The 23,143-nt window shown below is 44.8% G+C and overlaps 1 protein-coding gene across 1 annotated transcript in view; it reads left to right on the top strand.

Moving 5' to 3' along the window:
- FRAS1 (Fraser extracellular matrix complex subunit 1) overlaps window positions 1-23,143 on the top strand; it is a 626,357-nt gene that overhangs the window by 209,500 nt on the left and 393,714 nt on the right. Inside the window, exon 3 of the mRNA XM_073637084.1 lies at window positions 13,339-13,446. Coding sequence (XP_073493185.1) covers window positions 13,339-13,446 — 108 coding nt within the window. The remainder of the gene's footprint in view (window positions 1-13,338; window positions 13,447-23,143) is intronic.

Genomic DNA, 23,143 nt, shown 5'->3' with positions numbered 1-23,143 from the left:
TGAACGGACCTGTCTTCAGCACCATCTGGCCCGGGATCAGTGGGCCAGATACCTGACCCCCCGTTTGAGGGGTAAGTCCCTGGATGCCTTGGGGGACTTACCTGCCGGGGAGGTACAGAACTACGACTGCATCAAGCGGGCCCTGATCCGGCAGTACAACCTCACTCCCGAGTCGTACCGCCAGAAGTTCCGGAGCCTGCTGCGTGGCCCCAAGGACACCTGGACCGATCATATGCGGGCGCTGTTGAGAGCCGCAGAGCACTGGACCTCGGGTCTAGCGCTTACTACCCGCCAGGAGGTCCAGGAACTGTTCGTCACGGAGCAGTTCTTGTGGAACTGCCCAGAGGACCTCCGACAGTTCCTCCGTGACCGAAAACCAACAGGGGCTTCTGCTACAGCCGCCCTGGCAGACGAGTATGCCAATAACAGGGCGCCTGAGCTGAAGAAGTCTGCCAGCAGCACCTGGAGAGGGGGTAAGCCCAGTCATGCCCCTGTTTCCCCGGCCCCTAGAACACAAGGGGTGTATCCCCCTGTTGCCCTCTCCAGGCAAGGACCAGACGTAAGACGTTGTCATCTATGCAACAAACCAGGACACTTTAGGGCTGAGTGTCCCCAGCGCCAAAAGACCCCATCCCAGTCCCAGAGAGCGCCCAATGTTTTGTGTGTGGGAGGGGGTGGTGGTAGGTCCCTGGACAACATCCAACCCGTCACCATAGGCCGTTCTGCGGTCATGGGACTGCGGGACACGGGCGCTGAACGAACACTGGTACGGCCTGAGGTGGTGTCCCCCCAGGACTTGGTACCAGGAAAGACTCTTTCCGTCTCCGGGGTTGGAGGCGTGGAGCCGGCACTTCCCGTTGCCATGGTGTATTTGGACTGGGGTGCCGGAAGGGGGATGCGGGAGGTGGGAGTAACGCCAAATATTCCCGCAAATGTTTTATTAGGGACCGACTTGGGGCGTCTAGTATCGCAGTATGTACCCTCTGAACCCCCAAGTTCGGCCCCCCAAGAGTGTATTGATTTGTCTGCTGCTAATGCCAACCATGTTGTATGTAGTGTGTGTCCTGCTGAGGAGGAGGGAGTGAAACCTGAGGGTAACACCTGCACAGACACAACACAAACAGGGTTAGTGAAAGCAGGTGGGGAGTGTGGGGATGCCCGCAGAGGTGCTCAGCCGGCGTGCCGTGACCTCTTGTCCTCCGGTGAGGGAGGGGGCGGGCAGGATTCTGTAGAGGGAAGCTCAGGGATGGAGAGGGGGGCAGCTACCGGCAGTGTAGGGCTCCCAGGGGTATCCAGGCTGCTGAGTATAGGCCCACTGCAGGGGGAGGAACAGGCCATGGGAGGTGGGGGTGTCCCAAGAGAGGAGCCGCCAGGTAAGACCCCAGGGCAGGAGTTCCCCACATCCGAGATGTCCAAAGGCCTAGGAAGCCTGCCTGATCGGGCGGCTTGGTCAGAAACAGAGGGGAAGCAGGCACTACCCACGGTCACAGCGGTCATAGCCGCTGTCACCAGGAGTGGGAGCGCCGGAGCCCAAGGAGCCTTGCAGAGGTCCGACGGCTTCCCCACTTCTGACCAAGTGTCTGCCGGGTCAGACAGCGGCCAGGTGACATGCCCGGAGGGGCTGACAGAGGATGTGGCAGTTTCGTCGATTCTGGCCACATCAAGTCAGGAATTTCAGGCTGCGTTGGAAGCAGACGACAGCCTGAAAGCTCTCAAGGAACAGGCGGCACAGCCTCCCATGGAGTCAGACTGCGAGCGTGTGGTCTGGGACCAGGGACGGCTGTACCGGGTAACGGTCCAGCAGGGTTCACCGGAGGCGTGGCCCAGGGACCGACAGTTAGTGGTACCCTATCCGTTCAGGGCGGAATTGTTGCGGATCGCACACGAGATTCCGATGGCCGGACACCTAGGGATCGCTAAAACCAAGGCCAGGATAGCTCAGCATTTCTACTGGCCTGGGATGGGAGCCGCGGTGGGTGCCTACTGCCGTTCGTGTGACACCTGTCAGAGGGTGGGGAAGGCGGGGCCGCGCCCCAAAGCCCCACTGGTAACTCTGCCAATCATCGAAGAGCCTTTCTCGAGGGTCGCTGTGGATCTTATTGGACCTCTGTCCACTCCCAGCCACTCCGGGAAATGCTTCATACTCACGGTAGTGGACTATGCCACCCGGTACCCGGAAGCGGTAGCTTTGTCGTCCATTCGGGCCGACAAGGTGGCTACCGCCTTACTGGAGATCTTCTCCAGAGTGGGTTTCCCCCAGGAAATGCTCACCGACCGAGGGACCCAGTTCATGTCGCGGCTGATGGAGTCCCTCTGTAAGCAAATGCAGGTGCAACATCTGGTGGCCAGCCCGTATCACCCACAGACTAATGGCCTGTGTGAGCGGTTCAATGGCACCTTAAAGCAGATGCTTAAGATGTTGGTCGACTCCCACGGGAGAGACTGGGAGCGTTACCTCCCACACCTCCTATTTGCTTACCGGGAGGTTCCGCAGGCCTCAACGGGGTTCTCCCCCTTTGAGCTCCTGTACGGGCGACGGGTACGGGGCCCCCTGGCTCTGGTGAAGGAAGCATGGGAAGGGGATTTGGCCACCCCCGAGGTGTCGGTCATCGAGTATGTCGTGCGCCACCGGGACAGGATGATGGCCTTGGCAAAGCTGGTGCAGGACAATATGGCCCAGGCCCAGGCCGACCAGAAGCGGTGGTACGACCAGAATGCTTGTGAGAGGACCTACCAGGTGGGTCAAAAGGTGTGGGTACTGGTCCCCGTACCACAGAACAAGCTTCAGGCAGCCTGGGAAGGTCCCTACTTCGTGCACCAGAAACTCAATGCCGTCACCTATCTGGTCACCCTGGATCACGCCCGTGGAAGGAGGAAGGCCTTCCACGTGAACATGATGAAGGCTCATCATGAGCGGGAAGCGACTGCCCACCCAGTGTGCAACCTTCCCGAGGAAGGAGAGGTAGAAACCCTCCTGGATCTGCTCACCCAAGCCAAGGCGGGTGGGTCCATCGAGGATGTGGGGGTTGGCCACCAGCTCACGGAGGACCAACGGTCCCAGCTGGGGACCACCCTGCACCCCTTCCGGGGGCTGTTCAGCAGCCTGCCCGGAAGGACTGAGATGGCTGTCCACGACGTGGACACTGGCGATCACCCGCCGATCCGGCGTTCAGCATATCGGGTCTCTTTCGAGGTGCAGGGAAACATGCGCCAAGAGATAGACGAGATGCTGAAGCTGGGGGTGATCCAGGCATCCAGCAGCGCGTGGGCCTCGCCTGTAGTCCTCGTACCAAAGAAGGACCGAACTACACGGTTCTGCGTGGACTACCGGGGGCTCAACGCTGTAACGGCCACCGATGCGTTCCCCATACCACGCATCGATGACCTGCTCGATCGGATGGCCGGGGCTAAGTACCTGACCATCATGGATCTGAGCCGGGGGTACTGGCAGATTCCTCTGACCCCCGCGGCAAGGGAACGCTCTGCCTTTATCACCCCTTTTGGACTGTACGAGTCCACAGTGATGCCATTCGGCATGAAGAATGCCCCTGCCACTTTTCAGCGGATGGTCAATACGCTGCTTGAGGGACTTGAAGGGTACGCGGCTGCGTACTTGGACGATATTGCAGTCTTCAGTCCCACTTGGGAGGATCACCTAGAGCACCTGCGGCAGGTGCTCGGTCGGATCCACCGGGCAGGCTTGACCATCAAGCCGGAAAAGTGCCAGCTGGGCATGAGTGAGGTCCTCTACCTGGGTCACCGGGTAGGCGGGGGGGTTCTGAAGCCAGAACCGGGGAAAGTGGATGCCATCGCATCCTGGCCCACTCCTAGGACCAAAAAGCAGGTGATGTCCTTCTTGGGGACCGCCGGGTACTATAGGAGGTTCGTCCCACACTATAGCACCCTGGCCAAGCCCCTGACGGACCTCACCAAGAAGAAGCTGCCCGTCGCAGTCGACTGGACAGTCGCCTGCGAGACAGCTTTCGGGGCACTCAAGGCCGCCCTAAGTAGCTCCCCTGTACTGCAAGCTGCCGACTTCGACCGGCCGTTTGTGGTACAGACCGACGCCAGTGACTTTGGCCTCGGTGCTGTGCTAAGTCAGGTCAACACGACAGGCCAGGAACATCCTGTCTTGTACCTGAGCAGGAAGCTACTGCCCCGGGAGGTGGCTTACTCCACGGTGGAAAAAGAATGCCTGGCAATTGTATGGGCCCTGCAGCGTCTGCAGCCCTACTTGTACGGGAGCCATTTCACCGTGGAGACGGACCACAACCCCCTCAGCTGGTTACACACGGTCTCTGGGTCGAATGGCAGGTTGCTACGCTGGAGCCTCGCTCTCCAGCAGTACCACTTCTCCATTCGCCACAGAAGAGGCCGTGACCACGGTAACGCTGACGGGTTATCCCGGCAAGGGGAGGGTGCAGAAGGACGCACGGGGGAACACAGGAATGTGCTACCCCCTCGCGCCCTCGTATAGGGGGAGGTGTGATGAACCTGTAGCCGCCATCTTGGTAATGATAAATCATATCCAGGGATGGCCACACTTCAGCAGCCCCCACCCTTGGGACCTTCTGTTAAAACGTCAACTAGATAGTTTCCCCCCATCCAGGCTCCTGTAAGATAAGAAGCCTACTTAACACTTGAATGCTAGGAGCTTCAAAGACTTCGAGAGGAAACACAGCCAGCAGGGGGGGGTGCTTCGTCCATCTGTAACTGACCATTTGTCCCATAGGACTAGTTTCTTTGTCTGTCACAAGCATGGAGGCATAAGATATAGAAACATGAAAAGTACACGCATGTTGCGTGGGATGGGCCAATAAAAAAATATCACGGCGTCCCGGAGCCATTGCGCACACAAGCCTCCGCGGTAGACGTTTGTACGTGCTCTGGAAGCCAAGATATAGCGCTGAGCCATTCCTGAGGACCGTATGGTATCATAATTGATATCAAAAGGTCGGTTACGGCGGCCCGAATCCGTGGGAACCCCTGTGGGTATCCTGAGACCATCCCAGAAGAAGTTATTGGGTTCCTTAGAATTTGGGCTTCTGATCGAAGTTAGACCTGAGGGTGGAGACTGAGCCAGCTGACCTCACCAGCAGTGGGCGGGACGGGGCAGGTAAGATAGCAGGACAGACAAGAGATAAGTCAGTCTTGACCCAAGAGTGGTGTGCTGAACATCTGAGCACCAGCTGAGGCCACCAAGGGGAGGAGCAGTTTGACCATGCGGTGGTAGGCCTCAGCCTGTAACAAAGAACCGTGCCTGCGACCGCAGAATCCTCTCCCTGCGTCACAAGAAAATCAAGAAACCGGTAACTGATATGCTGTGGTGATTCTGTGTGTTGTATTCCATTGTTGTATAGTTTAGCCTGACCTTATACCTGTGTATATTTAGTTGTATATCGTGTATCTAGTGTATTATTATAATCAATTACCTCAAGTAATTGTGGGCCTGCCTTTTATTCTGCATAACGAACGCACGTCCGTGTGAGCTCGGCTCAAGCCAAAAACGCTACCCAGGGTTGGTTCCTGACCCGATATAGGCCCATTCACGGACTGGGCGTATATCTAAAATAGGGACTGGTGGCAGCATACCAACTGGGGATTGGGGAAGGCTGGTAGTGACGGTCGGAGGTTCAGATATATATATTCCTGGCGCGGCCAAGGAAGATATATATACCGCCCTCACTACAGAGGGCCCCGATACCCAGTAGGTTACAGGACAGTCTCCCTGGCGACCGCTTATCCTAGGTGCAGTTCCTTGACTGACCTGAGGCTAAGAGGGCGCTAGCGAGTTGTGCTGTATAGTGACGTTACGGTTTAGTGACGTTGAAGGGATAACACACTACCGTGTTCCCTGCGCTGGTTGCAGCTTCCTGGCACTACTTTCTCTAGGTGCAGTACCTTGACTGACCTGAGAGGTAAGGGGGCGCCAGAGAGCTGCACCCACCGGCCGGCTTTCATCACAACATCTTATATCAACTCCTACAGGTTATTGTCTGCTCTCTTTGCAAGACAGGGACGTAGGGTCATTTAACAATTGATGTTTGCTAATATGTTGATTATTCATTGTATGAGTCCATGCAGCTTATGGATTTAAAATATAAGCAAAAAAGAGTGATTCAAGGTTAGATACCCCATAATTATAAATTACTCCTTAATCACAATTTAAACCAAATTCAGCAAAAGGTGAGGCTAGTTAGACTAAAATTTAACTTTTAATTATTTATATTAAAATATCACCTGATTAAGGCAATAAGACACACAAAAATAGTCATAAAGGAAATATAAACTGACATGAAGCTGAAAGTAAAAGTACCATAGACCAGAATGAGGCTGACAATGGTTCAGTTTAACAAAATAGTGAACCTTACAGTGATTCAGTTCACCTTAATCATGTGAGACTGACAATGGTTCAGTTCACATGCACATCAGTCACCGGTTTCGATGTGCTGCACTAAGTGCTAAAAATCACATATGTATAACTTGTATGGAAAAAAATACCTTCATTATACAGCTTAACAAGTTCAGTGGGATGAGCCGCGGTCCATGCAGTCTCGCGTCAGCGGACGATTGCACCCACTGACCCCCCATGTCTCCACAATAGGGTAGACAGAGAGGGAAGTGTAACCGATTTGGAAAAAAAAGGGCCAAAGCTATTGGCAATAGTATACAGCAGCGATTTTTGCTTTGCAAACCTCTATTATCAGCTCCAAAAGTTGTGCAAATAAGAAATAAAACTTTATAAATGGTTTGACTGAAGGTGTATTACAGGTTTATTCCACAGTTATGCGAGAATCTTTTTCTTTTTTGTTATATCTTGTAGAAGATCTATTTCTTACCACCGACAGTAATTGGATCTACACTTAAAGTGCAGAATTCTGAACATAATTTGAGAGATATTGTACACAACATAAAGTTTTAGAGCTGAAATGCCTTGGGGAGACATGTTCATGAAATTAGGTAGAATGTTAATATAATGACTTTATAAAGCGGCTGTTAGTTATATGTGTGGTTTTCAATATGCACTACAGGCTTATATTGCTCACACCCTAGGTGGTGGCACTCTGTTCGACCCCAAAACTATTGCTGTTTACAGAACCCCCACATAGACCTAAATATCAATTTACACTTACAAAGTCCATAACCTGCTCTTATTTCTCGAGATAACTTTATTATATCCCACATAGCAATTGTTGCCAATGTTCCCAGAGTGCCTCTGAATGCGGTGTTCAGTGGCAGTATGATTCCTAGTTCCAGATTTATAATCTTACCTGAATTATTTATTGCTTTGTATCACGGGAAGATAATTGAAATGTAAGCAAAGGATTGCTGTGTCTCTAGAAACGGGCATAATACAGGTAAAACATCCCGAGTATATGCATGTAATGCAAATTCTAATCTTTTCTAATTAATACTGTATGTGGTGACATGATAAAGTACTGGAGCTTTCAGGATGAAGATTGTGAATTGTATCTATCAATCTGAACTTGTGTACACAAATATGCTGTAATTGCATGTGCCAGTCGGCTTCTATGTCACCGATTGGCAGATGATTAAAGGCCACAATTCAGTGAGATAAATGCAATCCTTACTCATCTGCATCTTAAAAAAAATCAAATTTTTAGGAAATATATATTCCGTTGGAGGATGGGCTAGTAGGCAATTTACCATTCTGTGCCTACATGATATCACAACTTTTTATGGATATCTGTAATCCGAAAAGGGGATCATGTAGCACACAAGCAAAATGCTGCCACACAACTCCGAATTGTGAGATCTGGTTTAAATACCTATTAGATGTGATTTCATCAAAGAATACAGAACAGATATTATTATGTCTTATCGTTCAAATAGAAGTTTCATTGAACATTTATCCAACAAATTAAGGGAACAGGTTTTTTAGTATGTAACACAGAAGTGATGGGCTAGACAATCACATGACTATAGAAAAGTAAGCTATTCAATCAAAACATACATTAAAAAATTTGCAGGAAAGATGCGATTCTTGTCTTAGAAACCCCATATTAATAAAATTCACAATAACTGTGGGAAATGAGGGATGAATAGAAGAGAGGAAAGGAAATGGGTTTGCATGATGACTGACCTTAATTTAACAAAATTTGACCTTAATGTAACAGCTCATTCAATCACTTAACCCATTCACATGGCACAATTATCGTGAACGAAGGGTCATTAGCGTTATAATCTGAATTGTGTAAATGCACCATTAATTGGTCCATTGGGTTAAGGAGTTTTGAAAGGAAACCATAACAGTGGGACCCTGACACAGCAGTCTGTGATAGAAATGTAGCTTTTGAAGTCAGTTTCTTTTTGCTTTTACTATGTTTTTCTTATGAAAAATAACCAACAATTTTATAGTGCAGTGAGAAGAGTGAGATCTAACAACAGTGTGATAGCCTACATATAAAGAAACTACAGAAGACTGATTAAGAAACCAGGGGGCTAATCCTCAGGTGAGCCGTACAAAACTTTAGATCCACAGAGCGGTTAGAGAACAGAACGAGAGAGGCCAAGAACTGTACTTGATCAAAGAAGAGATTATTTTGTTTTATATTGTGATTAAAGCTGAAAATATATAGAGAATTCTTCAATACTTGTCCCAGGAGATCAGCCATTATTCTCCCTCTTCTGATTTACAAAATAAATGGTGCTTGCACGTGATGTTGTGCCAGTTGTTGAGACTTTTACAGATGAAAACCATTGAAGCCATGTTTTGCCGTGAAGCTTATTGGTATATGTATGGAAACCTATGAAAACTGACTGCAGAAGAACTCTCCCCGATCTTTCCGTCTGTAATAGGAGAAAAAAGCTAATTAAAGGGAATCTGTCAGCAGGTTTTTGCCACCTAACATGAGAACAGCATAATGTAGAGACAGAGTCCCTGATTCCAGCAGTGTATCGCTTACCGGTACTTGGGTTGCTTGTTTTAGTTTTGATAAAGCCACTGTTTTATCAGTAGGATATATCATAGTTTTCATAGTTTGTAAAGTAGAAGGTAGACATAAATTCATTAAGCTCAACCTTTAGCCTAACATTTTGATCCAGAGGAAAGCAAAAACCCCATGAAGCACATGCTAATTGCTCCATATAAGAGGAAGAATTCCTTCCCGAATCCAAATGTGGCAATCAGGCTAGTTCCTTAGATCAACGTCCCATCACAGAATCTTATACCCATAACCTGTAATATTACATTTTTCAAGAAAGGCATCCCGACCCTCCTTTGTACTTTTTCTAGTGAATCAACCATTACAACATCATGTGTCAGAGTTCCATACTGTAACTGCTCTTATAGTAAAGAATTGCCATCTATGATGATGAATAAACCTACTTTCCTCTAGATGTAGAGAATGCCCCCCTTATCATCATTGCATTTCAGCTATGTCCTTCTTATACATTGGAGCCCAAAACTGTACACAGTATTCTAAGTGTCACCACATTAATGACTTGAATAGAGGCAAAAGTATGCTTCTTTTAATGCATCCCATTTTAATTATATTTGCATTGGCTGCAGCTGCCTGGCACTGGTCACTAAATTTAGTTTGCCATCCACCTATACACAGACGTTTTTTCAGTGATTTGTTTACTATTTATTGTATAATTATACATTTCATTTCCTCTGCTCATGTGTATGATGTTACATTTATCTACATTAAACTTTGTATGCCATTTCTCAGACCAAACACCCAGCTAACATAAATTCATCTTTCATATTAAATTATCCTCTTCTGTGTTGATTATCTTACAGAAATTAGTATCATCTGCAAATATTGAAATTCTACTTTGTATACCTCTACAAGTTCATTATTTTTTTTCTTATTTATGTTAATTATTTTATTTATTTTATTTATTTTTAAGATTTAAAAAAAGGGCCCAATACTGACCCCTGTGATACTTCACTGTTAACTGGTACTCAATTCTAGTGTGTTCCATTATTAACCACCCACTAAGTCAGTTGTTAAACCACATATTTTCCCCTAGTCCCATTACTCTAATTTTATGTTCCAACTTGTGTGGCACCATATCACAATTAGATTAATTTGTCAGGACCAATCCGTCATAAACCTTGATGTTGGGTCATGATGTTATTTTATTATTGGCAGGATAGCTTCTCTAAGAAAACCCTCAAGGATTGTTCCCACAGTAAAAATTTAATTTATCTACCTATAATTTACAGGGTTAGATTTTGTCCCCCTTTTGAATATTGGCACCACATTTGCTATGCGCCAGTCATCTGATACAGACCCTGTTATTATGGCATCCTTGAATAATAGAAATAATGGTCTGTCTATTATGGTACTTAATTCCTGTAGTAATTGAGGTTGTATGCCATCTGGGCTTGGTGATTTGTGTACGATAGTGTTTTTGAAGCGACGCCATACGTCCTGCTGGGTTAAGTAGTTAACATTCAATTGAGAATTTATGGTATGTCTGATCATATTGTCTGTCATGGGGTTTTCTTGTGTAAATACTGTCAAGAAAAAGGCGTTTAGACTATTATATTCTGAGGGAACCAACACTATAATTTTTATTTTCTTACTGTTAGTAGTTGAAGAATATTTTTAGATTATTTTTACTCTCTTTGGCAATGAGTCTCTGTCTCAATCTAAGCTGCATTGATTTGCTTTTTACACAATTTATTTTTTTTCTCTATAATTATTTAAAGACGTTGTCCACTACTTTTTAAGATTGCCCCAATGTATTAACCCTGTGATTATAAGACTCTTTGTAATTACCTTTGGTAGTCTTTATTGTCTGTGAGCGGCGCTATCCTTGGCCGCTCACAGGCACCACATGACCCCGGTTGCAGCCGGCTCTCGCATCCGCTGATGTCACGTCAAGTTCTAGCTGCATGGGATGTTCGGAGACACAGCTGTCAGCTGAATGTTAGTCCAGCAGCTATCTGACCATACATGTCAAACTCTGGCCCGCAGGGCAGTTATATTTGGCCTGCGACACCAGAACCGCCACCCCTATGTGGGTCCATTCTGTATGGAGGACCTTGTGTGGCCCATTATACTGTATGGAGGACTATGTGGGGTCCATTATTCTGTATGGAGGACCATGTGTGGCCCATTATACTGTATGGAGGACTATGTGGTGGCCATTATACTGTATGGATGACCATGTGGGGCCCATTTTACTGTGTGGAGGACCATGTGGGGCCCATTATTCTGTATGGAGGACCATGTGTGGCCCATTATACTGTATGGAGGACTATGTGGAGGGCCATTATACTGTATGGATGACCATGTGGGGCCCATTTTACTGTGTGGAGGACCATGTGGGGCCCATTATTCTGTATGGAGAACCATGTGGGGCCCATTATTCTGTATGGAGAACCATGTGGGGCCTATTATTCTGTATGGGGGACTATGTGAGGCCCATTATTCTGTATGGAGGAGTATGTGGGGCCCATTATTCTGTATGGACGACTTTGTGGGGCCCATTATACTGTATGGAGGACTATGTGGGGTCCTTTATTCTGTATGGAGGACTATGTGGGGCCCATTATTCCGTATGGAGGACTATGTGGGGCCATTATTCTATATGGAGGACTATGTGGGCCGCATTATACTGTATGGAGGATTATTATTATTATTATATGTCATCTCTATATAATTGGTAGTGGACTGACACCCTGCACCTCTGGGGGCTGGATGTAAGCAGTGTACAGAGTGGAATACCACAGCTCCTTACACTGTTGAGTGGCCACTGCTGGGTACTGCAGATTAGCTCCTATTGAATAGAATGAAACGTGTTCTTCAGAACCCTTGAGCAGTCACTACACAGTGTATGGAGCTGTGGTATTCCGCTCTGACCACTGTTTATATCCAGCTATCGAAAGTGATTACAGCTGATCAAATGAGGTACCAGGTGTTTGACTTCCACTGATCTTATATAAGACTATGTGCCCACGATGCAGAAATGCTCCGGATTTTTTCCTGAGCGTTTCTGCATCTCCCTGGCAGAAAAAAAACGCATGTGGATTGTACATGCGGATTGTTCATGCGTTTTCCTGCCAGGGACAAGCGGATGTGAAGCGTTCTGTTTTCTATGGTACCCAGGTCCGGAGGAGAGTCTCCTCTTCTCTAGACCTGGGTACCATCCGCACATTAGAACGCATGGAATGCGCATCTACATATACAGTGATGTGTAATCCATGCGATCTAATGCAAGTCAGTGGCGGCGAAAACGCAGCGCTTCCGCAAAATAATTGGTAGTGCTGCTTTTTTTTACGCAATGATAATCTGCAGCGGAAATTTCCTCAGCATGTGCACAGCACATGCGGATTATCATTGGGGAACATGGCAGGCCTACTACCAAGTGTTTTTTAAGCATTTCTGCAGCGTTTTTGCCGCTGCGGAAACGCTTAAAAAATGCATCGTGGGCACACAGCCTTATTCTTGATATGTTTGCAGGACCCTTATCTAGCGGCTACGCCAGTATTCTTTGGCTGCCTGATGGGAGCCATGCAAACTGCCTCCTACCTGTTTGAGTATGTAATATCTGCAAATGGAAGGAGCAATTTGTGTCAATACTCCGCAGAATATTCAGTACAGTCTGCCATCAAATGCTGTAATGTGCTGACAGTCATTATGTGAAGCTGAAAACATTGGAGGAATTAATACTTGAATGCTCTCTGGTATGACAGATTCATGAAATCTGTGGTGATATAATTGTCATTAGCATCACATATCCGTTGACTCTCTATTCCACTCTCATGACCCCTTTTCATTATTGCCAAATATCCACTGAATCCTCATTAAACTCAATTGAATTTTTAGGATTATAGACATTAAATCTCCGCAATCGAAAGAGGAACACAACAATGTATCATGATTTATTTCCAATTTGTACATGAAACATTGCTCATGGGCTGCACATTGATGTTACAGAGCGCTCAATATACATAAAGCACTCGAGCCTCAAAGTTTATCGATCTTCAGGTAAAATATGTTGTTCAGGTTGCGGCAAGGCTGAAGGCAGAAGCTTCAGTTGAAATAATGCCTCCATCATTCTAGCCTTTCCTGGCAGGAATCCATTGTTCATTATCACAGGCTTCAAACAAGGAATCCGGGGAGCCTTTACCAGGAGTACAGCACAGGATGGGGACCTGGTATTTACCTCTCCGAGAAGCACTGGTTGTTTTTAATACTGCATTTTATTATTCTACAGGTGCCGCCCTGTCATATTGTTATGAATTACGATGTATTCATTTATTAAAGTATATATACGGAGCATTTATATAAGTGTTACATATTGTATATAGTCCATGCACTTACAAAGCACTAACATCATGTATGTTGTCCATTACAGAACGGGACTGAATGGAAGCCGGAATCTTGTCAAGATTGCACCTGCCACGACAATATTGTGTTGTGTGAAAAGACCCTTTGTCGAGACCCTCAGTGTGATTTTACAAAGGTATTGACCTATTCCTCAAGCCAAAGTCTTTTTCTTTATTTTGAGCTGCCATGCTTTGTTCGTGTTTGAAGTCTTCCTGCAAATAGTTGGAATGTATTGTTCAGCAAAGTCCTTTAAGTAATGTGTGATAGTACAGGGTTTTTCTACCCCGGAATCAAAAGAAAAAAAGGAAGACCAGCAAAAAAAAAACATGCAGCAGGCTCTCAAAAATATATTAAAGCATACGCTCCATGCCGATCACAACAGCATCCGAGCTAAGGATTCCCAGGTCTCCTACCTATCACCATCATTCCTTTTCCAGCTAAGATCGGCATTGGACCACTGCAGCCACTGAGTTACAGCTGCAATCACATGCCTGTCCCGGCCAGGAAAGGAAGCATGGACACCATTGGTAGACGGAGGAACCATTAGAAGAGGAACTGCTGTTATCAGTAAGGGGAATATATTTTATTTTTTTAGAGCCTGATGCATGTTCCACACTACTGATTAGATTCAACCAGTAGCACTATTAGGCCATGTACCCACGATGCAGAAATGCTCCTGATTTTTCCTGAGCGTTTCTGCACCTCCCTGGCAGACAAAACGCATGCGGATTTTACATGCTTTTTTCCAGCCAGGGACAAGCGGATGTGAAGCGTTTTTTACATGCATTTCCGCATGCGGGTTGTCAAGCGCTTTCCAAGCTATTTTAGCATCACTTGGAGAGTGCTTGACAACTTGGTCACACTATATAAATCCATGCAACCGGCATGGATTTATATAGTGTGACCGAAAGAATGGTAAAAAATTAAAAATAAATATTATACTTACCTTCTGATGGCCCCCAGTGTCCTTGTCCTGGCTTGCCGGCAGCTCGCGGTAGACTAAAAGGACCTGCCATGACGTCATTTAGTCATGTGACAGGACATACGACTGCCGACGTCAGCGGTCGCGTGACCCGTCACATGACTAAATGACATCACCGCAGGTCCTTTTAGTCTACCGCAAGCTGCCGGCAAGCCAGGACAAGGACACCGGGGGCCATCAAAAGGTAAGTATAAGGTATATTTTTTATTTTATTCTTTTTTTTACAGTTTTCTATGGTACCCGGGTCTGGAGGAGAGTCTCCTCTTCTCCAATCCCGGGTACCATCTGCACATTGAACCGCATATTATCCGCATGTACAGATGCAGTGATGCGGATGACATGCGGTCCAGTGCAAGTTAATGGCAGTGAAAACGTCGCGATTCCACAAAATAATTGGTAGTGCTGTGGATTTTTCCGCAATGATAATCCGCAGCGGAAATTTCCGCAGCATGTGCACAGCACATGCAGATTATCATTGGGGAACATGGCAGACCTTCTACCAAGCGTTTTTTAAGCGTTTCTACAGCAGAATTGCCGCTGCGGAAACGCTTAAAAAATGCATAGTGGGCACACAGCCTTAACCCTTTCGCGCCAGAGCCTGTTTTCTCCTTCGTGACCAGGCCAATTTTTTCAATTCTGACCACCATCACTTTATGAGGTAATAGCTCTGGAACGCTTCAACGGATCCCACTGATTCTGAGATTATTTTTTCGTGACATCTTGTACTTCATGATAGTGGTAAAATTTCTTTGATATGACTTGCGTTTATTTGTGAAAAAATCTGAAATTTGGCAAAATTTTGAAAATTTCGCAATTTTCAAACTTTCAATTTTCATGCCCTTAAATCAGAGAAATATGTCACACAAAATAGTTAATAAATAACATTTCCCACATGTCTACTTTACATCAGCACAAGTTTGGAACCAAAATTTTTTTTTGTTAGGAGGTTATAGAGGTTAAAAGTTGACCAGCGATTTCTCATTTTTCAACAAAATTTACAAAACCATTTTTTTAGGGACCACATCTTATTTGAAGTGACTTTGGGGGGCCTTTATGACAAAAAATGCCAAAAAGTGACACCATTCTAAAAACTTCACCCCTCAAGGTGCTCAAAACCACATTCAAGAAGTTTATTACCCCTTTAGGTGCTTCACGGGAATTTTTGGAATATGGAAGAAAACAATGAACATTTAACTTTTTTTCCCAAAAATGTTACTTTACACCCCAATTTTTTTATTTTTGCAAGGGTAAGATGAAAAATTGGACTACACAATTTATAGTGCAATTTCTCCTGAGCATGCTGATGTGAGGGAAAACCACTGTTTGGGCGCACGGCAGGGTTCGGAAGGGAAGGAGCGCCATTTGACTTTTTGAATGTAAAATTTGTTTGAATAATTATCGGATGCCATGTCGCATTTGGGGAGCCCCTGATGTGCCTAAGCAGTGAAAACCCCCCACAAGTGACACCATTTTGGAAACTAGACCCCTTAGGGAACTTATCTAGATATGTGGTGAGCACCTTGAACCCCCAGGTGCTTCACAGAAGTTTATAATATTGAGCCGTAAAAATAAAATTTTCACATTTTTCCCACAAAAATGTTTTTCATCCCCCAATTTTGCATTATCATAAGGGTAACAGGAGAAATTGCACCATGAAATTTGTTGTGCAATTTCTCCTGAGCACGCGCCGATACCCCATATGTGGTGTAAAACTACTGCTTTGGCACACAGCAGGGCTTGGAAGAGAAAGGAGTGCTATGTTGGCTGGGATAGGTTGCTGACACCATGTCACATTTGAAGAGTCGCTGACCTGCCGAAACTACTGAAACCCCCACAAGTGACCCCATTTTGTAAACTACACCTCTCAAGAAATTCATCTAGGGAAGTAGTGAGTATTTTTTAATTTTTAAATTTATACCATTGGGCAGTGAAGAAAAAATAATTATATTTTTACCACAAAAAAAATGTTTTAACCTCAGATTTTACATTTTCACACAGGGCAATGAGTAAAAATGGTGCTGAAATGTGTCACACAATTTCTTCTAAACTTGGCAATACCCCATATGTGGCTGTACAGTACCGCTTAGCCATACGGTGAGACCCGGGAGGGACGGAGTGCTATTTGACTCTTGGAGAACAAATTATTGTAGTCCATATACACAGCCCCTAAGTGCTAGAAGACCATTACAGGGAATCTTCCATCAGGAAGTTCTGTTTGAATCACTTATTTCAGAGATTTACACTGAAACCCCGGTGTAAGCGCTCACCGCAGAGCGCAGGATAAATGTGAGCCGCGCCTTACTGCTATCTTTGGGAGACATAATAAACAAATTAGCAGCAGGTGAAGAATTGGTTTTATTTATTTTTCAAGCTATTTCTCGTGCAGTATAAGTGATTAGACGACTTTATTCTTCGGTGCAATTAAAGCGATACCAGATTCATATCGGGTTTTTATGATTGACAGCTGTAAAAAACGCTTTTTTTTTTTTTTGCAAAATCTAGTTTTTGCATCGCCATATTTTGAGAGCTATAATTTTTCCATATTTTGGCCGACAGAGTCATGTGATGGCTTGTTTTTTGCGGGACGAGTTGATGTTTTTATTGGTACCATTTTTGGGTACGTGACATTTTTTGATCGCTTTCTATTCCATTTTTTGGTAGGTAAAATGAACAAAAAACAGCAATTCAGGATTTGTTTTTTGAGGGTTTTTTTTTTATGCCGTTCTGCTTCTGGGAAAAGTGATAAGGCAGCTTTATTTTTCAGGTCAGTACATTTACAGCGATACTACCCTTATATATTTTTTCTATGTTTTGGCGCTTTTACACAATAAAACTATTTTATAGAAAAAATAATTTTTTTCCATCGCTTTATCCTGAGAGCTCTAACTTTTTTATTTTTTGGCTGATGTAGCTGCATGGCGGCTTTTTTTTTGCGGGACAAGATGATGTTTTCAGCGGTAACATTTTTATTTCCATTTGGCTTTTTGATCGCATTTTATTCCACTTTTTGTTTGGCGATATGATGAAAAAGCATAGTTGTTGCTCTGTTTTTTTTAATTTTTTTTACGGTGTGCACAGAAGGGGTTAATTAGTGTGACAGTTTTATAGATCGGGTTGTTTCGGATGCGACAATACCAAATATATATACTTTTTTTGATTTTGCATAAATATACGGATTTATTGGTTTAATATACTTACACTACCATTCAAAAGTTTGGGGTCATTTAGAAATTTCATTATGTTTGAAAGAAAAGCACATTTTTTTTCAATGAAGCTAACATTAAATGAATCAGAAATACACTCTATACATTGTTAATGTGGTAAATGATTATTCTAGCTGCAAACGTCTTGTTTTTATTGCAATATCTACATAGATGTATAGACGCCCATTTCCAACAACCACCACTCCAGTGTTTTAATGGTACATTGTGTTTGCTAACTGTGTAAGAAGGCTAACGGATGTTTAGAAAACCCTAGAAACCCTTGCACAAGTATGTTAGCCCAGCTGAAAACAGTTTGGCTGATTTGAGAAGCTATAAAATTGACCTTCATTTGAGCTAGCTGAGAATCTCGAGCATTACATTTGTTTGTTCTATGAAACTCTCAAAATGGCCAGAAAAAGAGAACTTTCATGTGAAACTCGACAGTCTATTCTTCTTCTTAGAAATGAAGGCTATTCCATGCGAGAAATTGCCAAGAAACTGAAGATTTCCTACAACGGTGTGTACTACTCCCTTCAGAGGAGAGCACAAACAGGCTCTAACCAGAGTAGAAAGAGAAGTGGGAGGCCCCGCTGCACAACTGAGCAACAAGACAAGTATATTAGAGTCTCTAGTTTGAGAAATCGATGGCTCACAGCTCCTCAACTGGCTGCTTCATTAAATAGTAAACGTAAAACACCAGTGTCAACATCTACAGTGAACAGGCTACTCCGGGATGCTAGCCTTCAGGGCAAAGTGACAAAGAAAAAAAACATATCTGAGACTGGCTAATAAAAGGAAAAGATTAATATGGGCAAAAGAACACAGACATTGGACAGAGGAAGATTGGAAAAAAGTTTTATGGACAGACGAATCAAAGTTTGAGTTATTTGGATCACACAGAAGAACATTTGTGAGACGCAGAACAACTGAAAAGATGCTGGAAGAGTACCTGATGCCATCTGTCTAGCAAGGTGGAGGTAATGTGATGGTCTGGGGTTGCTTTGGTGCTGGTAAAGTGGGAGATTTGTACAAGGTAAATGGGATTTTGAATAAGGAAGGCTATCACTCCATTTTGCAACGCCATGCCATACCCTGTGGACAGTTCTTGATTTTAAGCCAATTTCATCCTACAACAGGACAATGACCCAAAGCACACTTCCAAATTATGCATGAACTATTTAGAGAAGAAGCAGGCCGCTGGTATTCTATCTGTAATGGAGTGGCCAGCGCAGTCACCAGATCTCAACCCCATTGAGCTGTTGTGGGAGCAGCTTGACCGTATGGTAAGCAAAAAGTGCCCATCAAGCCAATCCAACTTGTGTGAGGGGCTTCAAGAAGCATGGGGGGAAATTTCTCAAGATTACCTCAGCAAATTAACAGCTAGAATGCCAAAGGTCTGCAATGCTGTAATTGCTGCAAAGGGAGCATTCTTTGACGAAAACAAAGTTTGAAGGAGAAAATTATTCTTTCAAATAAAAATCATTATTTCTAACCTTGTCAATGTCTGGACTATATTTTCTATTCATTTTGCAACTCATTTGATAAATAAAAGTATGAGTTTTCATGGAAAGCAAAAAATTGTCCGGGTGACCCCAAACTTTTGAATGGTGGTGTATATACAGTACAGACCAAAAGTTTGGACACACCTTCTCATTTAAAGATTTTTCTGTATTTTCTTGACTATGAAAATTGTACATTCACACTGAAGGCATCAAAACTATGAATTAACACATGTGGAATTATATCCCTAACAAAAAAGTGTGAAACAACTGAAAATATGTCTTATATTCTTGGTTCTTCAAAGTAGCCACCCATTGCTTTGATGACTGCTTTGCACACTCTTGGCATTCTCTTGATGAGTTCAAGAGGTAGTCACCGGAAATGGTTTTCACTTCACAGGTGTGCCCTGTCAGGTTTAATAAGTGGGATTTCTTGCCTTATAAATGGGGTTGGGACCATCAGTTGTGTTGTTGAGAAGTCTGGTGGATACACAGCTGATAGTCCTACTGAATAGACTGTTAGAATTTGTATTATGGCAAGTAAAAAGCAGCTAAGTAAAGAAAAATGAGTGGCCATCATTACTTTAAGAAATGAAGGTCAGTCAGTGCGAAAAACTGGGAAAACTTTGAAAGTGTCCACACACAGTTCTAGCAGTAGACACATCTCTTCAACAACTGTTAAGAGGAGACTTTGTGCAGCAGGCCTTCATGGTAAAATAGCTGCTAGGAAACCACTGCTAAGGACAGGCAACAAGCAGAAGAGACTTGTTTGGGCTAAAGAACACATGGAATGGGCATTAGACCAGTGGAAATCTGTGCTTTGGTCTGATGAGTACAAATTTGAGATCTTTGGTTCCAACCACCGTGTCTTTGTGCGACGCAGAAAAGGTGAACGGATGGACTCTACATGCCTGGTTCCCACCGTGAAGCATGGAGGAGGAGGTGTGATGGTGTGGGGGTGCTTTGCTGGTGACACTGTTGGAGATTTATTCAAAATTGAAGGCATACTGAACCAGCATGGCTACCACAGCATCTTGCAGCGGCATGCTATTCTATCCGGTTTGCTTTTAGTTGGACCATCTTTTATTTTTCAACAGGACAATGACCCCAAATACATCTCCAGGCTGTGTAAGGTCTATTTGACCAAGAAGGAGAGTGATGGAGTGCTACGACAGATGACCTTGCCTCCACAGTCACCAGACCTGAACCCAATCGAGATAGTTTGGGGTGAGCTGGACCGCAGAATGAAGGCAAAAGGGCCAACAAGTGCTAAGCATCTCTGGGAACTCCTTCAAGATTGTTGGAAGACCATTTCCGGTGACTACCTCTTGAAGCTCATCAAGAGAATGCCAAGAGTGTGCAAAGCAGTCATCAAAGCAAAAGGTGGCTACTTTGAAGAACCTAGAATATAAGACATATTTTCAGTTGTTTCACACTTTTTTGTTAAGTGTATAACTCCACATGTGTTAATTCATAGTTTTGATGCCTTCAGTGTGAATGTACAATTTTCATAGTCAAGAAAATACAGAAAAATCTTTAAATGAGAAGGTGTGTCCAAACTTTTGGTCTGTACTGTATATATATATATATATTTTTTTTTTTAACAGTTTGAAAACATTTTTAGACTTTTTTTTTACGTGTTTACTTAGTCCCTGTATGGGACTTCAATTTTTATTTTCCTAATCACTGTTCTCATGCAGTGCAATAGACATGTATTGCATTGCATGAGAGCTCAGCTGAAAGTTTTACACTGTCATTATCTCCTGCTAGACTTCAGCTGCTGATTGAGCCTAGCAGGACACCGTGCATGGCAGACCCTGAAGTGGTCATGTGACCTCCGGCTGCCATGACAACACCAGGTCCTATCAGGTAACACGGGGCCGTCGGAAAGGTGAGTGGACGACCACCTCTCCTCTCACTATCTCCTAAATGCCGCGATCGCTATGGATCTATGCATTTAGAAGATAGCAAAGGGTTAACATCATTGGGACCTGATCCAATCAGGTCCTGATGATGTCCTCTGTCAGAGCTACTGCTCTGCACCGCACTTGCAGTGCTTGCAAGACTCTGGGGTCATGAGCAGTGCGGGACCACTGACCGTTTATAAACGTCGGCTCTGCACAGAGCCCAGGCAGCACAGATGTTTATATACAGTGGGCGGTCGGGAAGCAGTTAAACATTTAAAGATTGACTTTACTTTTTGGGGAAATATTTTATGTTTTAGGACTTTCATTTCTGAGCTGATCGATGGGGCTGGGTCCTGAGACTCCCACAGCTCGCTCAAAAGCCATCTTATAAGTATGCAGCTTGGGAGATGGGAGCCTATGACATTCTACTACATTCGTACTCCGCTGTGTATGTGCCTTTTTCCTAAACTGTGCACATCTAAAGATCTTTTGAACAATCTATAGGAGTCTCATGCCCCATCATCTAATGATCTGCTTAAAATTAAAGAGCCCATATAAAAACATCCCATCTAAATCTCCCAAAAGTTTAGTTACTCATTAAGATACATTTATGCTGGACGATAATTGGATCCTATTTATTTACCTGTGTAAACAGGGTGTCAATCACGTGATGCACAATCAAAAGGTTCATTAATCAGGTCAAATGACCTTTAAGCTTGCTTAAATATGATTGTTCTTGGCAGCATATCGTCGTCCTGTGTAAAGAAGGCTGTACTATTCTATGTGCACATAGCGATCATTTTAATAATTGTTCTGTTCACTTGAAAGTGCAGTTAGTCTGTCTAAACAGGCTTTAATTGACTGCTGATCGGCTTCTTATAGCCGGTCGGCACTCATTTAAAGGTCACAATTGGCTAGTGCAAATGCACCGTTAGTTCCAGGTACCTTATAGGTGATGTCTTCTCTGATTGGAGTGGTTCTCATCCCTTTCTTGTTGATCTGGTTCTGACACCAGGATGTCTTTTCATAGCCACAGCTTGTCTTTTCAGACTTCTTTGGTCTTTTGCAGCACATCCCGACATAGCATCCTTAAAGAAGTCGTCCACTACTTTATATGAACCCCCCAATGTATCCCCCCCGGGGCCCAGAAGTGTTTTTGTAAATACCCTACGGTACCTTTTCTGCCTCTGAGCGGTGCTATCGCTGGCCGCTCAGAGCCATCACGTGATCATCAAGTGAGACGTGACATCAGTGACGTACTCCCCGCGGTGGATGCTGGGCTGTGGGCGGGGTTACCCCGTGCATCACACCAAGCATCCACCGCGCGTTTTCCCAGTGAATGAGGAGAGGGAGAGCGCGCGGTGGATGCCGGGTGTGACGTGCTGGGTAACCTCGCCCACAACCCAGCAGCCACCGTGGAACGCAGAAGTGAGTACCCCCTGCTGCAGCCGGAACTTGATGTGACATCAGCGAATGTCAGAGCCGGCTGCAGCCGGCACTCATGTGATGCCTGTGAGCGGCCAAGGATAGCGCCGCTCACAGGCAGTAAAGGCACCACAAGGTATATAGAGAAACACTTATGGGCCCTGGGGGAATACATTGGGGGATCATATAAAGTAGTGGACAACCCCTTTAAATATAACAATATAACAGTGTCATTATAATGCCCCTAGATAAAAATATCTTCCTATGTTGTGCCCTAAATAAGCCCTATGTTTTTTACACCTCAGTAAATATTTTCACCTCACTGTGCTTTCGCAAAAAAATACCCCACACTGTTCTTATGAAATATACTCTCTCCCTTCTCTCCCTTATGAATTATACCCGACAAACCAACTTGCCTTTATTTATACCCACCACACTATTCCCTCTTATGAATTATACCCACCATACAATACCCTTTATGAACAATAGCTGCCACACCATTCCCTCTTATGAATTATACCCACCACATTGTCGGCCTTTATGCACTATAGCCACCACACCGTCCCTCCATGCTGTCCCCTTTCTATACTGTACTTTCACACTATCCCTCACTCTATATACTGCCTCCCCACATGCTGTACCCTCACACTATCCCTCACTCTATATACTGCCTCCCCACATGCTGTACCCTCACACTATCTCTCACACTATATACTGCCGTCCCACATGCTGTACCCTCACACTATCCCTCACTCTATATACTGCCGTCCCACATGCTGTACCCTCACGCTATACCTTACTCTATATACTGCCTCCC

The sequence above is a fragment of the Phyllobates terribilis genome, unplaced genomic scaffold, assembly GCF_046119375.1.
Source record: "Phyllobates terribilis strain yellow unplaced genomic scaffold, ASM4611937v1 Scaffold_1__5_contigs__length_1240528914, whole genome shotgun sequence".
Classification (NCBI taxonomy): Eukaryota; Metazoa; Chordata; class Amphibia; order Anura; family Dendrobatidae; genus Phyllobates; species Phyllobates terribilis.
The sequence above is the reverse complement of the archived record's forward strand: the minus strand, read 5'-3'. Positions and strand labels throughout refer to the sequence as shown.